This window comes from Carettochelys insculpta, chromosome 31, assembly GCF_033958435.1.
Source record: "Carettochelys insculpta isolate YL-2023 chromosome 31, ASM3395843v1, whole genome shotgun sequence".
NCBI lineage: Eukaryota > Metazoa > Chordata > Testudines > Carettochelyidae > Carettochelys > Carettochelys insculpta.
In genome coordinates, this window is record NC_134167.1 from 3,489,791 (window position 1) to 3,504,650 (window position 14,860).

Here is a 14,860-nt window from a genome sequence, read left to right on the forward strand (position 1 = left end):
AAAGTAGGGAGAAGTTGAAGGGGATTTGGAGAACAATGAAAAATGTAGTTACTTGGGAATAATAATACAAGTAGCTGCTATTCTGAATGTTAAAACTTAATTTGAAATCAATAAGGGAAAGTCAGATTAACAGAGTAGGAGAGTCATTTATGAAGATTAATCCAATAAAGTAATAACTGAACAGGGATTTAGGGATTATATAAGCTTCTAAATAGGATCAATAACCAAGCATGGCAGTTTACTGTGCTCCAGGGGGACATAACTTGACCTAAGCAAAGGAATCCGAGGAAAGGAACATTTATGCTGATTTTCTAAATATTCAGCAGGGAGATCTACAAGCTTGTGGGACTGAGTCCTTGACAAAAGTCCCAAAACGTTAGTCATTTTATAAAATGGACAGGAGGAAAAGTGTGGGAAATAATCATGCAGCATCCAGAGGATGAACAAGAGGTAGAGGGGATGGCATGTCCTGAAGGGCAAAGAGAGGAATCAAACAGCTTTAAGCCAATGCTCACAAAAAAATGCCAAGGCTTACGAATCATAAACCAGCAGGGACCTGTGTCCCACTGAAATCAATTGCCCATTTTAATTGGGATGCAATTTGGAGCACTAGTTGCTTTCCTAGAGATCACGCTGTAGGTATACCCAAAAGCCTGGTGCATGGATTAGCCACCACTGTTTTTGGAGAGAAACCCTTGTCAGTTGCCCACTTCTATTCACACTAAGCAATCTTCCCATCACAGGTGTTGGAAGCACCATGGCAGCAGCATTAATGTGGTCAGTGTCAGAGGTAACGCAAGAGAAACTGGCAGCACAATGGATTTTTGTCCCCTTTATTACATGGCAGGTAGAAAAAACAGCAATTATTTCCCCTTTTTGTTTACAAAGGAAAGAAACATAAGACATTAAAATTATTGAACATGGTTCTGTTTGTGGCCCAGGTGACTTGCCAACCACTTGCATCGTACCCTCTACTGGAGAAGGGGTCTCCACTAAGGAGGAGTGGTAATGTTGGTGGGGAGGGGTACAGTAGAAGAAGAGCTGGCCACATTCAGATGCAGCAACTATATATACTTTGCTGGTAGCTCTCTTCCATGGCTCCTGCAGTTGGCTTAGGTCCATTGCCATGTCCCCTGTTCATTACTCGACGATCCACTGTCACTATTCTTCCAAATTGCTCTCCCCATGGCTTGAGAAATGGAGAGACGCTGATACAGGAAGCAACATAGGGCTAATACCCAATAAACAGATATTGACACGAACATGGGGACACAAGGAGACCAGTTACAAATGTACACACACCTAGTCCACTCTTCAGCCTTCTTTCCTTGGGTCAGCCCATACTTGGTATGCACCATGCCATGTCCTGGACATGATGCTCCCAGCAGGGGCTAGGATATACAAGCACACAGTTGGCAGCACCTGCCTCACCTAAAGCAGCTAATCCAGCCACACCAAATGCAACTGGAAGCAAGACAGAGCTGGCCTACTCTCTTCCATGTACATGATGAGCATAGTAAAAGTGACCTACAAAGAGGAATTGCACTTCTTCCCAATGATCAAAGGCAGATCCTAATGGTTATTTCCTCTGCTTGTCTTTTTACATTAGAAATTGAGGTTCTCTCTAGGCAATTGGTGTCCTAGAGAAATTACACCATCTTAAGACCACAAACTAAAAAATAGGATTATTAGAAGGTTGGATGAACTGTTTTACTGTTAATACCACTGTCTCATGAACACTTTGGAAAATACAAAATCCCCATCCATTCACTGATAGTGCATAAGCTCACACAACCATGCCTGTGACTTCCAAGAAGTGCAGGGAAGACTAAACCTGAGTTGTTGCTTCCACAAGTAAAAAAAATCAAGCAGAAACTTAATAAACATCACTGTCCTTTATCATCACACAGCATCAAATCAATACCTTCATTTTAAAGGTTCTTTGCAGGTCCCCTTTCAAAGCCTTAGTGTATTACAAAAAGTATACATTTCATCTTCTGCTGGCAGCTGTTGCCCCCTAGAGGCAACAAGTCTCATACAATAGAACAGTTATAGGTCTCGTTGACCACAATCGTGCAAAATACAAATAAGGAAAGATAGTGCTATCAACGTGTGTAAGCTTGCTTTAGACAGATGACTGTTGAGTACCTATGTTACATGCCAAACTTTTTACACAACCACAAAAATAACCAGAGGTCAAACAGCTGTGATCCTACTGAGTTTCATGTTCTCCTCAATGCTCGCCATAGCAAACTTGAGAACTGTTATGAAGTAGGAGAGTTCAGGCATTGTAATCCTGCAGGGAAGACAGAACTCATAGGCAAGAGTGAACATTGTAGGCAACCTGGAATAAGTCAAATCAAGACCAGTGTAGATATTGACACTAAAGAGACGACAGCAACACCAGCGAGGGTCAGTTCCAGAAAGGGTGGATTGTCATGGCAGCAGAGCCTGTCGTTTAGCAAAGTGACATCCAGTAAAGAGGGGACCATTAGCCCACACTTCCAAAGTTACTTTATAAAGTTATGGTCACTAGTTAAGCAAACTTAAGACAACTTCTCAAATTACAACAGCAGGATGCTGTTAGAGTTGTTAGAGACCCAGTTGCAGGGCTCTTTTGGGTTCAGGGTTTGTAGAAGCAGTCTTTTGTGCCAGACCTACAAATGAAGACACAAGAGAAAAGAAGAGTGAGTGTTTAGCAACAGGAAAGGTTAAAGAAACGTCAACTACATTTCCACTCCTGAAAACAGACACAGGCAAACCGTTACTAAGCGCCCCAACGCCCCCGTATGCTGTGTAAGTTCATAGCGTTTTTTTGACACTTAAATAGCATAACCTCTATTTTGCCCTAAGATATAAAGGAAACTAACCCTCATGTTTCAGGACATAGGAAAGTTACTAAGTGCTCAAAGATATGAAGAAACTTCTATGGGCAGGTCATTCTATCATCATGAGATTTCATGCCTCTCTGAAGCTCCTTATGGTATCCCCTTTAGAGACTGAACAAATTAATGATTTGATCCACTATCATAATTTCTATTTGTTTTAATTAAACTTAAATCATTCATCATTATTAGGTGAAGCTGTAACTAGTGGCCACTTTAATAATCTTTCACCTACATGCAAAAGGAGAGGGAGCAATGAAGGGCCCAGAAGAACATGAAAAGGGCCTACAGCATATTCAAGGACATGGCAGATAAACTGTTTAAGCTATGGACCTATTAATATTTATAAAATGGACCAAAACACACATTTAACACCAAAATACATGATGAGCTCCATCCAGTTCTTCAGAGCCTTCACTTTCAGGCGTTAACTAGCTGGAAACATTTTCAGTAACTATGAAAGTAGGCAAATTCTCCATTTCACTACGTAACGGGAGTAGGTCTGTTCAGAGAAGGGTGTCCTCTGTCTTTGTGGGAATACAATGCTGGATTCACAGCCAAGGAAATGGGAGTCAGTTAGCCACAGAAGAGGTGTGAAATGGGCAGCAGTAAAGCATTCTTCCTCTCCATCCTGCAGCACCCACACAAAGGTAGTAACCTAGAAACCGCACCAACAGAGGTGTAAAGGGCACTATGCTTCCCGACACTATATCCCGCTTAGCTTCTATGGCAACACTGCCAGAAGGTGCCAATTTATTGCACAGCAATGAAATTGTAGAATAGGATATCTGACTGCAAGCAAGGGGACAGAGAGCCACCGTCTCTTGGTACATGGTTGGTTTTGACCTCAGCAGCAGGCCACCAGCTGAAATTGTTTGCTGATACATACCTCCATCCTCCTTGTCTAACTCTGCCTTAAGCTCAGTATCGGAGACACTGGGTGGAAGAAGACTCGGGGCAACAAAAGGCAGGTCCACAGGCTCTTGAGTGGAGTCCTGGAGGAGACTATCCAGTTCCTTCTCAAGTTCCTCAGTGTCAACCTCTGTGAGATTAGAGAAGAAACAAATCAGTCTCTGGAGGAATAAAACAATATCTTCACAGCACATATAAGCAAAACATACCAGTGGCCATGGAAGGCATCACAGCGGCAAAGTGCTGCAAGTACAACAATCCATGAGAGAAAGAGCTATTCATTCAGGCAAAGGTCATATTCCTTTCAGAGAGAACCTTCCACTTGAGAACCTGAGCCTGAAAAGCTTCTGCCAACTCCTCAGTTACCTGGTGGTTTGCACAGATTCCTGCTCAGGTAAAAAAGCTAACCCTGACTTTACAAGTCAAGTTCAGAAGAGGCACTAATGTCCTGATTTCAGCCTCTATCAAAGTTACTTCAAGCCACAAAGAGAACCAATCCAACTCTAAACTGTGAGCTATGCCACATGCATCTCTCTCAGCCAGGACCTCCTGGCAAAAGGGACTTTAAGTGCCACACCTAGGACTGTGGTGAGGGTGCTGTCTGCTGAAGACAGTAGGTGCTAATACATCCCATCCTCTGGCAGAGGTTATCACTGTGGAGGCCTGTGTGCCATGGAAGGTCTGTGGGAGGGGAAGTGTTGTGGAAGAGAGACAGCAAAACAGTGAACAGGGTGAGGCACTGCAAAAAAGATAAACCAGGAAGAAGCTAAGAGTATCCACCCAAAAACCAGACAAAATTAGTCAGTAGTTCACAACCCCCAACCCTGGAAGCTCGCCTGCAGTTATACGAACTTGTATGTTTGGAGGAGTCCAATTCTGAGCTGGTTCCCAACCTTAATTCTCCATCAATATGTTGAGTCACTTGCAATCATTGGTCAGACACCAGGACACTACCTGTAAACCTCTGTGCCTTTTACAAGGTGCCAGTGCAACACATGACTCTTGGGGGAAAAAACCTGTCTACTCTCTGGGAAGAGTCACTTGCAAGCACCAGGGTGAGGTGGTTGGAGAGGAGAAACCCACAAAAATGAATCAACTCACCTGAGCCATTGATCGCCATTCCAGCCAGAGCCTGGACTACTTCATCCTGGGTATCACAAAGCTGAAAGAGAATGAACAGTGAATGGCTCTGCAATAAAGTCCTTCAATTTGCTTGGACTGCAATTAGATTTAAATATACTATTAAAGCTAATGGTTAAAAATTTACATAATCCACAGGATGAGAAAAGTGCATCTCCACTTCTACATAAGCGAGTGCTATAAAAGAACATCTATCAGAACTTGAAGTGCTAACGTCACAGGTATTTTAAGGACAAAGGAATAACGCGGAAGCTGATATAAGGAAAGTTCCAAGACTATACAGCTCAAGAGATGTGCAGAGCTTAAGGGCAAATAGTGTCAGAAGCCTCAAGTCTAACATCTAAGACATATGCCTAGTAAATCCACCCATTTTTTTTTCCTAACTGTCCTTATATGCCACCATCCTCTCACAATACCTCCTGAATCTGATCAACCAGGTTCTCTGCCTTCTCCACGGTGACATCCTTCATGGACAGTTTCAGAGCTCCTACTCCAGCCTGGTAGGCAGTGAACACCTTATTAAGGAGAAAAGAAAGGAAGTTTAGTCCTATTAAAAATGTTTTCCTTAGTCCAAGGAACCATAAGCCATTGCTTCTTCAGAGAAGACCTAGTGCATGCCTTCTGCTATCCTAGCTGAGTTCTTAGCAGGACAGCAGTAAGAGTTCTATGCTATCCTCAGGATCTCCTGGAGCAGAAAGGATGAGATCTTACTCAAATTCAGGAGCTCGTCAAACACAGCTTAAACAGGTAGGCAAAGCAAAGCAAAAGTAAGCAGCAAGTGACTGTGTGAAACAAGAGGTGAAAGAAACACACTACCATCTGATCAGTCTGAGAAGCATATATACGATCCAAGATGCCCTGAACTGCATCCAGCTTGGAAAGGAGCTGTTCAATTCGCCGCTCTGTCCTTCGTTTGGACTTCAAACATCTCAGTGCCTGGGAACATACACACAAACTTGGATCAGAAACCAGACAATGTCGAAAGAAGTCCCTTCTTAAAACAACTATTCAGTGCAGCAAAGAACATGCCAGATGCTGACTTTAGGACTGAGATGCCCTCCAGCTCTCCTTGCCATCCTACACCAAACCAGAATGTGTGCTTGATGTAGCACCGTGTGCCACAGCAGCAAGTTTTGCAGGTCTCCAAATGGTCTTGGCATCCAATGCTGAAACTCAGAAGTTGCCCAACTCATATCACAATTCTAGGATCACAGCTTCCCTAGCAGAGTGGACAGGGCCAGGGTGTACTTACCAACTGCTTTTTGCCAGCTCTACAAGCACTCCGGGCCTCTTCTTTACATCTGCAAGAGCAATCAGATGCTCAAGCCTATGCATATGAAGCAACTGTGATATCCTCTATCCCTTCCTTCCCTCTACCACTGTTTAGCCACTTGCAACTGACCCATTCAGTTCCAGTGCACACCATAAATCACTCCAACACTTTCCAGTATGCCTAGCGGGAAATGATACCAAGTATTCTGGGGTGCATCCAATGACAAGACCAGCAAGGGGCTGAGTGTGGCAATACCACATGAAATGCACAGAGAATCTTGGGTTACCACACTTCGCTCCCCACACAACAGGCAAATAAGAGGCATGTCTTACTTTTTCACACCGTCATAAGAAAAGAGAAGTCTCTTAACAACATTTTATACATGCACTAAAGAACCAGGTCCCAAGCAAAGTTTTCTCCCCAGAGCTAGCAGAGGGAAGAACAGACACGCCACATTACCTTTCTGCTTCCTGTGAAAGTGACTCCACCTTCTGTGATAGCAGCTGCTCACTCTGCATCAGTTGATAGACTCCAATGTCCACATCATTCACTGGGGATACTTTAGCATGCAGGCCTCGGGCAAACTTCACTATCTATAGGAGGAGGAGCACATTGCTGCTTGTACATCTCCTACAGTCTGGCAATTCAGTAATCGCTAGAGCAACATCTACCCCAAGAAAGCAAGATTTCTTCCTTTCAATGAAAAAAGGCTGTATAAACTCTGCAGCCACAGTTCCTTGTTTAACAAAAGGGACACAGGTAAAGTAGAGGCTAAAGAAAGGACAATACCTGCTTGTCCTATAATCCAGTAAATACTACACTTGAGCCATGTTAACATTAAGCCTTGATGCTTCAAAGGAATGCCCAGAAGCTGCAGTTATGCTGGACAGTTTCAAGGGCATTCTTCTTTTGGGTTCAGCACCAGTTACTTAGCGTTTGTGCAGCACTGTGAAGACGAGAGGTCATCAAGTATTACTACCTTCCAGTGTCCCTGCATGATATTAGAATGCACTGCATACCCACAAGTGTCACCATTCTGACTAGATGCAAAACAGACACCGCTATTTACAGTCATCAGAAAAGCTATGGTACAACTCACTCCAAGAACTGCAGTATTAACCCCAGTCTCATGGCCAAGTACATTCAGCCACTCCAAAACCCCTATGCAGCTTCAGCTGCACACAGTGCTCTCCTTTCCTTCCTGACCTCGATCGCTGGATGGTTTTGCTTTACGTACACCAAATAACCTGTGCCTATAGCTTGACTATCAGTTTGTGCAGTGTCGAATTGTCTGAAGTGAAGAGTGCTAGATATTTACAAGACTGTTTGGGAAATGGAATTTGGATATCCCCTTACAAACTCTGTGAATATGCTAGAGCCTCAACCCTGCACCATCAACTTAGGATAAAAGGGAAAAGCCATTTTCTCCTGTACACATACAGAGACAATGGCTAATGAAAGCCTCCTTTTTGGCATTTAGCCATAAAAATTAGTGCTTTTCAACTAAACAAAATGAAAGACAGGAATGGGATCACGCACTGTACCTTCTCTCTATTCTGGTCCATGACCGTGACCCTCTTTTCCTTCTGCAGTTGAAGCAGCAATAGACAGAAGGTCCTCTCATCCGGACATATGTTGGCACAGAGCGAGCGCAATTCTGAGAGTGCAACAACAGGATGGGAAGAGAGTGCAGAGTTCTGATAGAGGCGATAAACTTCCTCTGCCTTTTCCTGAAGGAAAAAAACTAACTGTTAGCTTGTATTTGGATCCATTTCTTGTCACTACAATAGGTACCAAATCCAACATCTCTGTGCCAATGTAGATTTCACACACAATGCGATTGTGACTTTTTACCACATCATGGACCATGCAAGTCATGTATATCAGGGACATTTTACCTGCAAATCTGCACATATTTAACTCATTATTGTAATTCATAACACAGTATAAATAATATGGTGTAGAGACCACAGCACAGGAAAGTGAGCCAGAACCTGTGGCATTGGACCCCCAAGTGAGGCAAGTCACTTCACTAACCCCCACATCTCTGAAATGGGTATAACACTCACCTACGGCACACGCATACTGAGTGTTTGCTTTACTTTGAAAAGGCAACATGTCCTTATCAGCTTTCATATCCATTCCAAACAGATGCATTTACGCTCCCATGTCTCTCCCCAATTCTCTTTTTATTCTTTTCACAGAAGCTTATAAATTACCTAGTATTGTAGCTCTCTCTAGAGCTTTGTAAAAAAGATTACTTTTGTATTTTAGAATCTTAGGAGGTTGGGGGGTATATTTTATTTATTTCATGTGTGACACGGTAATGTTTCTAAAGCCTCAGGGCTAAAACACAATGAAGGTTCAATTAGAGTTGTTCGTAAAATTTTAAAAGAAGAAAATTTTATAATTCTTTAAAAACAGCATTATTGGTAATGGAGTATAGGAGAATCACTTGTCCCTCAGTTCCTGCGGAACTGGAGCTGTGAGCTTCCTGTTTCCTCTGCCAAATCATGTAACAAAATAAGCAACAGATACTGCATGGTGAGTAAGCTATTCCATAGCTTTTCTGTGCTTCCCAAGTATCTTCCTTTTTGACTTTGTCCCACTTCAAACCTTTGAAGTTACCTGGATCAGTTATGTCATTTTTTCCACATGCAACACAAAAGACATTCTTTTGCAAAATAAAAGATACACCTAAAATCTAAACAACTTTTTAAAAAAATGGAAGAGTTGAATGCAGTGCCTTGAACTTTATCCACCTTCTAATACAACAGTATTTTATAGTCACTTTTATAAAAAGGGGTTTCTTTCCTGATACTGTATAAAAACCCCATACTAATATGGGACACTGATTATCCAGGAAACAGCAGCAGAGTGGACACTGAGTGCTGTCAAGTGCACAGTGCAAACAAGTTGAACAGAGAAAAGACTTCTTTATAACGCCAGTTACAATCATTTGAACTGCTGTTATCTACTGTTGTTTAAATCAGTTCAGAATGATTTGTGGTTTTTTTAGTTAGTTTTTCACTTCAAGCTCATTTAAAAAAAAAAAAAGAGAGGAGTCCTGTGACACCCAAAAGACTAACAGATTTATTTGGGCATAAGCTTTCATGGGTAAAACCTACTTCATCAGATGCACTGGAATGGAAATACAGAGGGATGGATGGACAGATGTATGTATGTATATTTACTAGTATATCAAAAGAAGGGAGACAGCGTTAATGAGGCCAATGCAGTCAAGTGGCTGTGGCTTACTTGTAGTCTTGTTTTCAATATATATTTTTGGCAGAAAGATGGTTACTTTTAAATCCATTATTGAGTGTTCAGGGAGATTAAAGTATTCTACTGGTTTATATATGCTGCTTTTCCTGATGTCTTGTTTGTGTTCATTTATCCTTGGTACAGAGACTGTCTGGTTTGGCCAACATACATGGTAGAAGAGCCCTGCTGGCACATAATGGTATGTATCACATTGATATGCAGGTGCATGAGTGTGGTTTGTGGCGTTAGGTCCTGTGATGATGCTGCTTGTATAGATACGTGGACAGAGTTAGAAACAGGGTTTGTTGCAGGGATAAGTTCCTGCGGTATGGTGTGTGTTTGCTCGTGAGTATTTGCTTCGGGTTGTGGGGCTGCGAGTAGGAGAGGACTGGCCTGCATCCCAAGGTCTGTGAGAATGAAGGACTGCTTTCCAGGATAGGTTGTATATTGTCAATGATGCATTAGAGTGGTTTTAGCCTGGAGGGCTATAGGTGAGAACCAGTGGTGTTATTTTTCTTGTTGGGCTTGTCCTGTAGTAGGTGACCTCTGGGTACTCATCTGGCTCTGTCAATTGTTTCTTCATTTCCTCAGGTGAGTAATTTAGCTTTAAGAATGCTTGATAAAGATCTCTTAGGGGTCTGTCCCTGTTAGTGATAGGGGAGCAGACATGGTTGCCATCTCAAGACCCTCTCCCTCCTCCCCACACACACATACTCCATCCTCAGAATGTGGGTAACCAGGGCAAACTCCAGACAGTGCAATGCTCACCTGAAGCAGCTCTACATAAATCAGTACTTCCTCCTCCTCAGGCACTTTACTGTCACCCAGCACACTTGACAGGGTCCATTTCAAGGGCTTCAGAATGAAGGTTCCCACACCCCAAGAGATCCAACTGCTGTCTACGCTGGCTATAAAGTCTGATTCCCTCTGCAGTTTGCCACGTCTGAAGAGAGTAAGACATACAAAAATCAGAAATTGACATGATAACCCAGTACACACTGTGCAGATGAAATCATCAGTGCATGTAGAGATCTCTGTGGAGAGTGGTCTTTAACAATAACATTTCCTCAGCACAGAGCATACAGTTAGTCCACTATTCCAGTAGATTTCAAAAGATTTTCTAATTTGTAATTCTCAATTTACAATAAAATGTTATGTATAGTACAAAAATGCTCAAAAGAACAGTTTATGGTTTATTTGTGTATTTGACAGAATTTATATACAGCGGTTTACTATAAAATCTTAATTCTAGTCAGTTTCCTTTGTTATTTATTTGGGGGATTTCTATACTTCAAACCTACAGAAAGTAGTTCAAGGGACTTCCTCTGTCTACACATCCTCTTGCAACTTTGCTGATTTTACAAATATTTTTCTATGTTGTACTTTCATTTTGCAAAGTGAAAACACACACACAAACGAAAAAGGAAACTGGCTCCAATGAAGCTCTTACAGTGATTGGCCATTTGAAGAATCTGGTGCATGAAGTACATAAATTGGAAGCTGTACAAAACCAGACTAAGTAAACAAATTGATTTTGGCCAGATATAATCACTGTGTGTTATCAGGAACACTGAGGCTGTGGCCACACTTGGCCAAAACTTCGAAATGGCCATGCAAATGGCCATTTCAAAGATTACTAATGAGGTACGGAATTGAATATTCAGTGCCTCATTAGCATGAGCTCGCTTCTGGCTCCAGCGCTTCGAAAGCACCGCTTTCAAACGCTCGCGGCTCGGCACGGCTACACAGGGTTTTTTTTGAAAGGACCTCGCACCTTTTGAAATCCCCTTATTTCCCTCAGCTGAGAGGAATGAGGGGATTTTGAAAGGTGCGGGGTCCTTTTGAAAAAGACCCCCCGTGTAGCCATGCCGAGCTGTGAGCGTTTGAAAGTGGTGCTTTCGAAGCGCCGCAGCCAGAAGCGTCCTAATGCTAATGAGGCGCTGAATATTCAATTTAGTGTCTTATTCGTAATCTTCAAAATGGCCATTTGCATGGTCATTTCGAAGTTTTGGCCAAGTGTGGCCACAGCCTGATAGGTAAACGATTTTCTGTCATAAAACCTATAGGAACAGAGAGAGAGAGAGAGAGAGAGAGAGAGAACCTATAGGTTGTTCCTTAAGTGTTTTTCAGAGGAAAACAATTGCAATGCTATTGTGTGAATGTTGGATAGATACTAAGAAAAAACAAAACGTTACCTCCAACCCCCAAACATTTTCCATAGTTCCATACCTAGTTCTCCTCCTCAGGGTACTCTGGCACATTGGCCTCCCAGCACTCATTATATGGCCCCATGCACTTTCATGCAATGCAGCCCTCGCAGTGTTCCTGAGTATACTGCTTTCTGTGCCCATTAACTGCTTCTGCTTCATACAACCTCCTTGCTCCCTGCTTGTGTCCAAACACTCCAACTTTCTGAGCAAACCCCACCACACTGCTTCCTACCAGCCTTTTGGTGCAGTCTCCCTTGTGCACACTGTTCATGAAACCTACCACATTTCCCATTGTAATATCCCATGTTCCCCAACATTCCTGTGCCCAACACACCCTTGTGATCACAGGCTTGTTCCTTTGGGTGCCTCACACCCCTCCCACATTTCCACGTGCCCAAGGACCCCCAGCATATCATGCACCTAGTGCCTCAAGTTCCTTGCTGCCTTATACCCCAAACCTAGCCGTAGTCCCCAGGATATTGCTGTCATTACAATTCTTGTTGTTCCTATGACTTGCAATTCCAACGTATGCTGTCCTGTAAGCATTTGCATGGAGTAGGGATAGTTCAGGGGTTTGAACCTCTTCCTGCTAAAGCTAGGGTTGTCAGTTCAATCCTTGGGGGAGCTAGTTAGGAATCAGGGTAAATAGATTTTTTTAAAAACCAAAAATGGTTGGCGAGGGTCTTTGGTCCTGCTGGGCATGTAGGGAACTGGACTCAGTGCCCCGTCAAAGTCCCTTCCAGCTCACAGAGAAGGATAGCTCAGAGGTTTGAGCCTTGCCCTACTAATCCCAGGATTGTGAGCTCAGTTCTTGAAGGGACCATTTAGAGATCTGCGGTAAACAGAGTTTTTAAAAATCAAAAATATATGAAGGAGGGTGCTTGGCCCTGCAGGGAGCAGGAGTCAATGCCTTGTCAAAGTCCCTTCCAGCTCAGAGAGAGGGATAGTTCAGTGGTTTGAGCCCCGGCCTACAAACTCCTGGGTTGTGAGCTCAATCCTTGAGGGGGCCATTTAGGAATCTGGGACAAACAGATTTAATTTAAAAAAAACAAAAACCCACTGTGGGACGGTGCCTGACTCTGCTAAGAGCCGTGCGGCTCTGTATGAGATGGGACGTGTGACACTGAACCCCAGCATGCTGCTCCTTGCCCCGCTACCCTCCCAGCCAGTGACCCCCGTTTATTGTTCATTGCTCCACCCGGGCCCTGTCCCCACTGGGGACCTCAGCACGCTGCCCGCCCCGTGCCCGCCCGGCTACCTGAGCAGCTCGCGGAGCACGGTGGGCAGCCCGAGCGGGACGCTGCCGCGCCGCTCGAAGGCCTGCTGCAGCTCCCGCAGGCAGGTGCGCGCGGCGCCCCGGCGGCGGCCGCGGCCCAGCACCAGCGCGGCCCAGAAGCCCATCTTGCTGTCCCACTCGGTGCTGTTCACCTCCCGGCTCTGCTTGAAGGCCGAGAACAGGAAGGCCATGCGCTCCTCGTCCGACTCCCACTCCGGGGGCAGGTCGCCCTCCGGGCCCGGCCCGGGCAGCGCCGCGCCCGGCGAGCCCATCGACGCGACGGCCCGGCGGCTCCGCACCGGCCTCTCCCCACCGGGCAGCCACACGGCGCATGCGCCCCCTCCCCGGACCGTTTGTGAGACCGTTCCGGGCATGCGCCCTGTGGCTGCGTGGAGTCCTCTTCCCGAAATGCATTGCGGGAGGCAGGAAGGTGGTTGCCATGGCTCACCCGAACATGCCCCCCCCCCCCCACGGAAGGGGTGCCAACCCTCCAGGATTGGCCTGGAGCCTTTTGGCATTGGCATCACTCCGCCGGTGACTGCGGAGCTGGGAGCAGGGCCCTTCAAGGGCAGGGCATTACATTACATTACATCTCCCAGCGTAGCTCCAGTCAGTCAGGAACCATGTTCCCTGCAGGCAGGGAACCGACAACGTCTGCTCAGCCTGAGCACAGCTGCAAAGCCCCGCTCCGGCCGGGGCAATCTCGAAAGCTAAGGGGCTGCTGGGAACCTGTCGGAAAGGAAGAGACAACGAGACGGAGAAGATCAGGTTGATGCTGTCGGAAGTCATGGCGTGTGCACACGTGGAGTACTGCGTGCACATCTGCTCGCCCACCCAAGTACGCACTGGCCTTGGAAGAGGCACACAGAGGGGCAGCAGAAGCGCTGGCGGTAAGGACAGAAAGGAAAGTGGCTAAAGAGTGGGGAGATATGTTAACGGCCTAGAAAGTTATGAATGTTGTGGAAAAAGAGACTAAGGAAATGTTATGTCCTCCTTCACTGTCTGAAGAAGTGGGTCTGTCCCACGAAAGCGCACCGAATAAACCATTTTGCTAGTCTTTAAAGTGCTACTTGACTGCTTTTTGTTTTGCTAACCCAAGAAGCTCACCCAATGAAATTTAGCAGCAGATTTGAAACAGGCAAAAGAGAACCTTTCTTCTTGGTCTGCCTGTGGCACTCATTGCCAGGGGATGGTGGAAAGGCCCAAACTGTAACAGGGTTCCAATAAGAATGAAATAACCTGCCTGCTGCCTGACTTGGCTGTGCACGCCCAATCCTCAGCTCCAGCCTGTAACAACAGCAGGAGCCTAGCTGGGAAAGCGCATGGCAAGCTGCATTCCAGCACGCTCTGAGCAGTTCACCTGGCCAGTTCTTTAAACATCACACCTGGCTGCCATCCAAATACCCGGCTGGCTTTTGCTGAAGCTGTGCTCTGAGGTGAACCCTTTTACTTTCACCTCTGTTTAAAACTCAGCCTAAGTGCCCTAAAATCTGATTATTCTGAGTTGCTTGTGTAGTACCCAGAGGCACTGAGACCTCATCTGGGGTGAACAAAGTCTCTGCTCTCAGCTGAGGCTGTAGAGCAGAGACTTCACTCACCCCAGATTATAGTACCCAGAGGCACTGAGACCTCATCTGGGGTGAACAAAGTCTCTGCTCTACAGCCTCGGCTGAGAGCAGAGACTTTGTTCACCCCAGATGAGGTCTCAGTGCCTCTGGGTACTACACTTGGAAATCTGCCTCCTGGCAATGCAGAGTCACTAGTGATCCAAGTTTGGGGTCTTATGACTGAGAGGACCCCCTGAGTTATAGGCTGCCACCCCCTCTTCCCAAAACCTGTACTACAGAGAGCGAGGTACTAAATATCTGGATGAATCACAGCTAGACTTCATTGTCTTTAT

The 14,860-nt window shown here is 45.1% G+C and overlaps 2 protein-coding genes across 4 annotated transcripts in view; one reads left to right on the forward strand and one right to left on the reverse strand.

Annotated features, from left to right (window-relative positions):
* LOC142004182 (tumor necrosis factor receptor superfamily member 10A-like) overlaps positions 1-14,860 on the forward strand; it is a 68,127-nt gene that overhangs the window by 15,732 nt on the left and 37,535 nt on the right. For 2 of the 3 annotated variants that reach the window (XM_074981661.1, XM_074981662.1), the window contains exon 1: positions 13,392-13,850. In XM_074981661.1, coding sequence (XP_074837762.1) covers positions 13,733-13,850 — 118 coding nt within the window. In that variant the 5' untranslated portion in view covers positions 13,392-13,732. Of the gene's footprint in view, positions 1-9,618; positions 9,674-13,391; positions 13,851-14,860 lie in introns of those variants that run through there. The other variant, XM_074981663.1, reaches the window with a different exon arrangement.
* Positions 824-13,255, reverse strand: CHMP7 (charged multivesicular body protein 7). Its single transcript, XM_074981665.1, has 10 exons — positions 12,943-13,255; positions 10,243-10,417; positions 7,755-7,940; positions 6,670-6,803; positions 6,190-6,238; positions 5,754-5,873; positions 5,354-5,452; positions 4,899-4,959; positions 3,775-3,927; positions 824-2,657 (listed from the first exon to the last, which is right to left on the reverse strand). The coding sequence occupies exons 1-10, from the start codon at positions 13,230-13,232 to the stop codon at positions 2,593-2,595; spliced, it is 1,332 nt and encodes a 443-aa protein (XP_074837766.1). The 5' UTR covers positions 13,233-13,255; the 3' UTR covers positions 824-2,592.